We start from the raw sequence: 7,222 nt of genomic DNA, 5'->3' as shown, positions 1-7,222 counted from the left end.
TTTTAATTTTTTAAACTTATTTTATTATTTTTTGAATAAAAAATGTGAGAAATGATGTGATTTAAAATGGATAAAAAATTAAAATCTAACGTTTTTAGTGCTTCCCAAAAGCTAAAAGCTAAAAGCTAAAAGTTAAAATGAATGGTTTGTAATTATTATGTTAATTTAAAATTTAAAATCTTAACTACTTTTGAATTGAAATTAAAAATACACGGGACTCTATAAATTAAAAAAAAATAATTATAATTATTTTGAAATAATTTAATATTTTATCTTGCAATATATATGAAATTTATAAGTTAATTTTTATGTTTATAACTTTTTAAATTATTAATTTAAAAAAATTAAAAATATATATAAATATATTTAGTGCAATTTTAATAATTTGTATTAAAAAAAATTTAAATCTGATTAAATGAGATTAATTGAGTTATGACATACCTCTTCTTGTTATGAAAATATACAAATTTAAAAATTATAATTAAAACAAATATATAATTTTATTATTAAATATGAAGTGAAGTGATATCTAACAATAATTAATATGATATTTCTATTATTAATCTAATAATTGAAGTTACATTTCTTTTGATTTTAATTTCATAACTAAAAGTACAATACGAATATAATACACACACGGATTTCTAGTCTTTATGAATAAGAAAGTTTCAAAATATTTTCAAACTTTTATCATTTTCTTTTAATTTTTTTTATTTAATTTGATTTTAAATTTGAATAAAATTTTTGATTTGATATGAATTACTTTAACTTTTTCATTAAATTTTTATCAATTTTTAAAAGTATTTTCATTCTTATCCCTTTTTTTTTTCACCAATTTTGATGGAAAAAATAATAATTTTCAACATTTCATCTTTTTAAATTTTTATCAAATTATAATTTGATATAAAAATATCTTAAGAGTTGAAGATTCTTTTAATTAGAATTATAGTGAAATAACATCTTGAAATAGTTAAAATTTGAGTATGTAGTTGGTTGAAATGTATAATTTAATTAATTCTCTTCTCATATTTATATAAAACTTGTTCCTACACAATTGAAACACCAATACAAACAAGAAAAGATAACATTAGTAACAAAAAACTTAATTTTTGACAATTAACATACATAAAACATTTTACCTTGAATTTTTGACTATTCCACTTGTCAATTAGAGATGTCCACTAATTGAGAGTAACTCTTGCAGGTGGGTGGCTTCTCGCGTAATCCTCCCCTTTTGCATCCTTAAGTTGCTTGTATTGTTTGTGCAACTTATAGGTAAAACCACTCAATCGTCGACCAAACTGTGTGTCTAAAGCCTTTGCTACCTCAGTCCGATTGCCTTGTAGATCAAACTAATCCTGCAAAATGAAAAAAAAATAAAAATTACAAAGAAACAAAGCCTAAACATGAAAAGAGTTTGTCAATAATTATCGCTAAGCGTTGGATCATCGGTTCTTTATCAGCAACATTCACCTTCTTCCACCTACGAACGCTCAGGTCTGGTAACTGCGTTCGAACCTCTATACCAATTTTGGAGACTAGCTTGGAGGCGTTGTCTCCTACTGGTGCACGAAACTGTTCAGGTATAGGAACTAATATCTTCCCATCCTTCTCGACAATGTGATGGGCCTGTATGCCGCGTGTCGGGCCACGACCGCGTCTGTCATGTGATGTTGTAAGGATATAATATTAATTGAGTTAGTAAGTAAACAAATGCAAGTTAAACCTTAAAAACAACTTTGCAAACTTACCAACCAAAATTCAGGTAGATGCAGTCAACTCGTCCTTAGGTTGCACATTATGAGGTGGTAAGGGTTAGGTACCGACCTCCTCACTTGGGGGATCCATCATTTCCTCTGGGGTGGGAGGTAATGGCCTTGAATGAGACCGTAAACGGAGTCCTGGTGCCATCTGTTGTTCCTGAAAGAACATAATCAAACAGTGAAAACGAGATTTAAAACAGTTAAAATATATTTTAAAAAAGATATGATATGTAAGATATGTGAAGAAGAAATGTAAAAAGTAAAAGACATGTTCACACACAAATATAAAATGTGTATAATACCTTGCGGTTAAAGGAATCCAATGACTCATCATCATTGTCATCCTCACTCTCCGAAATCTGTGTGTATACATTGAGTTATATTTAATAATCAAATATATTCAACAAAATCGTGTTTTTTTACTAAAAAAATGAATATTTTTAAAAAATAAATTTTACATTTTTTTGATGGTAAAAACAATAATGGACAACAATTGTGCATTTTTTTGATGACAAAAATAATAAATTGAAAAAGTAGTAGTTAGTGGATCAATCTTATTTTTTGTGTGAATCAAATATATACGAAATATCTGACAAAGTAAACGATTCGGATCATTGAAAAAAAACCCGTAATAAATCTCACGGGCTGAAATATCCCCCATCCAATCCAAAATCCTCTCCCAATTGATAAAAATGGAATATTTACAACCATTAATTCTTTTTAAGACGGACATGATAAATTTAACCCTCTTTTTCTTTTTTTTAATAAATATTATATACATGACCTAAAAATTGAAGAAAAGTAGATAATTAAAATGGAACCCTATCTGGCAAGCCATTACATGACCCAAATTAGACAGTCTAATTGAAGAGAAGCTGAACTTTGGTCGAATTTTCCCAAGTTTGGCCAATATGTCAAATGATGACAATTGAGACTAAAATCTTCTCTGTTCATTATTCTTCCAAAAAAACCCTAAAAAAAAAAACTGTCTTCCTCTCATTTCCTTTACAACACCTTTTCTTCTGCTCCTCCATCGTCTCCGGTGGTGGCAGAACGATTGTATTCTGCAAAAAGAAAGAAAGAAAGAAAAATCGACCATGTCGATGCCCAATTCGACAGAGACTGAATTACCGTTCATTTTGAATCATTGGGGTATTCCTCATAGCTGCCAATATTTATCTGCGGCATCGACTTCGAAGGGTTTGTTTAGGAAGAATGAGCTAATATTGACCTATCCTATTCCATTTCTTCTTTTACAGATAGGGCTTACAATCATCCTATCTTCAGTGATGAGATACTTTTTGAAGCCTCTCAAACAACCTAGATTTGTTGCAGAGATGTTGGTAAACTCAAGCTCCATGATTTATTTGAAATTTGTTTTTGTCTTTCTTTTAAATTTGGTTATGTTGTTTTTTGAATGATATTATACGTAAAACTGGATTTCTCATAAGATTTTCTTACCACTGCACGCAAAGGTGGTGGGGATAGACATTAATAAATATGTACCTTGAATATCTATGCTTTTGTGTACGAGCAGTGCGAAAATTGTATTTATGTATAACATTATTTTTTTGTTGAGTTATGTTATACATAATCTCATTTTTTATACTGTTTGCGCGATTAACATACATATGACAAACTCACTTGTGTTTAAAAATGAAAAAATATGATAAGAATTGAGATTATGAAACATTTACTAATTCATTTATTACATGCACAGAACACAACTTGAACATTTATTTACTTATTTTTATTTTGGATTTTTTAGAGATCAAAACATATGAGTAACTTAATTCAATTATGCCAATTCAAATTGAGCCAAACATGTAATACGTATATGAGCCGCACAATGATATGATTTCCTTATGGTGTGTTTGGTTGGGGAATTTGGGGAGAGATTTAGAGAATGAAAGGAAAAAGATATGTGAAATTATGTGAAATATATACATATTTCATTCACATTTCACCTACCTTTTTTATTTCCCTTTCCAAATTCCTCCTCAAATCCCCCAACCAAATACAGCAATAGTAAATGTACGTGGGATAAGTTCTGTACACCTACTAGTATTATTGTATAATAATTAATAACAAAAAAAATATGGGTATAGACAAAAAAATTTAAAAAATTATTGTGTGGTCCGCAAATTTAAATAATGTATTATGGACTTCAAGTAAATAATCTGAAAACTTATCCAGAATATTCTTGGATAAAAAATCAAGCTGATTGAGCTCGACTGGTTAAAAATTCATTCAAAATTGATTCATTATGTAAACAAATCGAGTTCAAATATAATTTTAAACTCGTTAAGTTATCAAATTAAATTTGAACAATCTATTACTTTAATTAATGAGCGTTCCCTTTTGGGTTTTTTTGATCAGACAGGGATACTGTTAGGACCATCAATGTTCAAATGGGTTGGCTTGGGAGAGTTCTATGAAAGCTTGCACACCATCAACAAAACAAACCTAATGAGCTTCATGGAGCTCTTTGGCTTCGCCAGCTTCTCTTTCATCGTTGGCATTCGCACCGACGTCAGCGTAATAAAATCCTCTGGAAAATTATCTTGGATTATCGGTGCCCTTACCTTCTTAACTCCATTGACATTCAGTTTTGCCGCTATCAGCATCATGAACAATGATCCCGACAAGAACCAACAATGGATAGCCGGCCTCACCTCATCCACCTCCTTCCAAGTCACTTCTCTCCTCCTCGAAGACGTCAAGCTCCTCAACTCCGAGATAGGCCGCCTCGCCATGTCCTCTTCCTTAATAAGCTCATGCAGCTGTTGGACTTTTCGAAACACCAGAACTTTCCTCTACCAAGCCTCCGCGTTTCACTTCACCACCGGGGCATACTTCCAATCGCAGCTTCCTAGACTACTCTTGATAATGACCATAATTTTCGTGCTTCGACCGTTCATGTTTAGGATGATGAAGAAGATCCCAGAAGGTGGGAGCATAAAAGAATCTCAATTCGCAAGCATTTTTGTGATATATTTGATGATTTGTTTCACATTCGAGTATTTAGGATACCAAGCATACTTCGGGGCGATGATCCTGGGGCTGGTGATGCCACCAGGACCACCACTGGGAGCAGGGGTATTGGAGAAATTGGAGATATTCATATCAGCCGTGTTGTTGCCTGCGTATATAGTGGATGCAGGTCGGTATGTGGATGTGTATACTATCAATATGGCGACATTTGGTCGGACAGGGGTACTGATAATGGTGAGTTTCTTGGGGAAACTTGTTGCCTCTGTGGTGCCATTGGTGATTTACAAGTTGCCTTACAAAGATTCTTTCACTCTTGGCCTTATCTTGAGCTCCCAAGGCTTATTTGATATTTTCTTTTACAAAGTCTACATGCGCTATGAGGTAATTATTATTATTATTATATGAAAAAGTTTAGGTGAAAAAACAAAACACATAATGTACATATATGAAATATAAATGTTTACAACTATAGAAGCGACAGATGTAAAATTTTTTTGTCTTACATTTGTGCATTTTATGTATGGTTCTTTTTATGTACATAGCACAACTGATATACTATTACATATCCACCACCCAAAAGAAAAGAAAAAATAATCAAAAGTTCTCATTTTGATGCTGATATTTTAATTTTTTCAATTTGATTCATAACCTTAATTTGTGTTGATGGTTCTCGTGTCATTTTGACAAAAATTAAAATGACTATGTGAACAAATTTAACTACAAATTGAATAAATTGGAGATCAAATATTAATGTAATTCTTCTTCTTATTTTGATCTTTTGACAACAAGTTTATGGTGATGCAGTTAATCGAAATAGACATTTACTCAATCATAACGATCATGACAGTACTGAATGCAGCCATTGCTACTCCTGTGATTTGCCATCTCTACAATCCTTCGAAGCGATACATGAATTACAAGAGAAGAACAATCCAACAATCCATCCATGATAGCGAGTTTCGAATCGTCCTCTGTATCCACGAAGAAGATCAAGTTTTCAGCCTATTGAACCTCCTCAATGTCTCCCACCCGACCCACGAACGACCCATCAGAGCATTTGTCCTTGACCTCATGGAACTAGTAGGTCGCGACCACCCTGTGCTCATTAACCACCAGTTCCACAAGCCTCGATCGCCGTCATCCCACACCAGAACGGACCGAATCATCAATGCCTTGCACCACCACGAGCTAAACTGTGAAGGGACGATAAAACATTATCACTTCACCTCGATAACGCCTTACTCTACAATGTACGACGACATCTGTACGCTTGCCCTGGAGAAGAGCGCGTCCCTATTGATCATTCCATTTCACAAGTCAGAGAGCACTGCAGTAAGGGGAGTGACCAAAAATGTTCTCGAAAAGGCCCCTTGCTCAGTTGGGCTCCTCATCGACAAAAGGATCGTTATGAACTGGAAGTTAGACTCACATAGCCGGACCAAGTTCCACGTTTGTGTAATATTCGTGGGAGGGCCAGACTCCCGGGAAGCACTTGCCTATGGCATAAGAATGGTAGAAAACCAGGCAACCAGGCTTACTGTCATTCGATTAATTGCAGAAGACGAGTTTATTAGCGATTTGATGGAAGCTAAGCTTGATTTGAAGATGATAAACGCGTTGAGGAACATGTATGGAGAGAACCAGGATGTCGAATATAGTGAAGTGATTGTGAAAGATGGAGTTGAGACTTCTCGGGTGCTTTTGGCAATCGAGGACCATTATGATTTCATGTTGGTGGGGAGAAGGCTTGACAGTGATTCCCCGCTGGTAACCGGACTCACTGATTGGAGCTATATGGACGAATTAGGGATCATCGGAGACATACTTGCATCTTCTGATATGAAGGTCAATGCATCAGTACTGGTATTACAGCGACAGTCTACTGTGGAAGATTTCATGCAGAAATCATAACAAAACACATAAAGGTGTTTGGGATGTAGGAAAACAATATCATCACATCAACCCTATCATCACATCTGTACGCTTGCCCTGGAGAAGAGCGCGTCCCTATTGATGTGATGATGAGATTCTAAACAATATCATCACAATACAATGATGAGGCTCTATATAAACAAGTCGAATTCCTCCTATTTAGAATCTCATCATCACTGTCTTTCATAATTGCAAAAAACGCGTTCATTGTATTGTTTTTGTGCGAGCTTTCTCAAAAATTTCCCTTTTAACCAATTCCAGTGCAAAAGGGTGTCATTGACCATCCAATGATAATATAACCAAATAGATGAAAAGTTCTTTGTGCATACAACCATAAAATAGACAACTCTAAAAATTTGAAATCATCTTAAACACATGTATATCTTCTCAAAACATTTGTTTCTGAAAATATATGCTTTTGGCAAGATAATCCATTGCATGATAATACTACAACAATTTTCTTCTCAGATGTCCATTTTGCTAATCTACAACTTTTCATGCGATGCAATTTGAAAGGTTATAAAAAATAATAA

General features: G+C 33.5%; 1 protein-coding gene across 1 annotated transcript; it reads left to right on the top strand.

The window, feature by feature from the left end:
* The first annotated feature begins 4,149 nt into the window (after positions 1-4,149).
* Positions 4,150-6,717, top strand: LOC114285717 (cation/H(+) antiporter 15). Its single transcript, XM_028228792.2, has 2 exons — positions 4,150-5,138; positions 5,562-6,717. The coding sequence occupies exons 1-2, from the start codon at positions 4,167-4,169 to the stop codon at positions 6,666-6,668; spliced, it is 2,079 nt and encodes a 692-aa protein (XP_028084593.2). The 5' UTR covers positions 4,150-4,166; the 3' UTR covers positions 6,669-6,717.
* Positions 6,718-7,222: the final 505 nt, after the last annotated feature.

The sequence above is a fragment of the Camellia sinensis genome, chromosome 7, assembly GCF_055761805.1.
Source record: "Camellia sinensis isolate YWXY chromosome 7, ASM5576180v1, whole genome shotgun sequence".
In the NCBI taxonomy this organism is placed as follows: domain Eukaryota; kingdom Viridiplantae; phylum Streptophyta; class Magnoliopsida; order Ericales; family Theaceae; genus Camellia; species Camellia sinensis.
This window is presented reverse-complemented; position numbering and strand designations above follow the sequence as displayed.

What these genes read in the sequence shown, in the direction of transcription:
- LOC114285717 (XM_028228792.2), top strand. Translation starts at nt 4,167, where the DNA reads ATGTTCAAATGGGTTGGCTTGGGAGAGTTCTATGAAAGCTTGCACACC. An exon ending in AAGTCTACATGCGCTATGAG is followed by an intron (nt 5,139 to 5,561) that starts GTAATTATTATT and finishes ATGGTGATGCAG; the next exon opens with TTAATCGAAATAGACATTTA.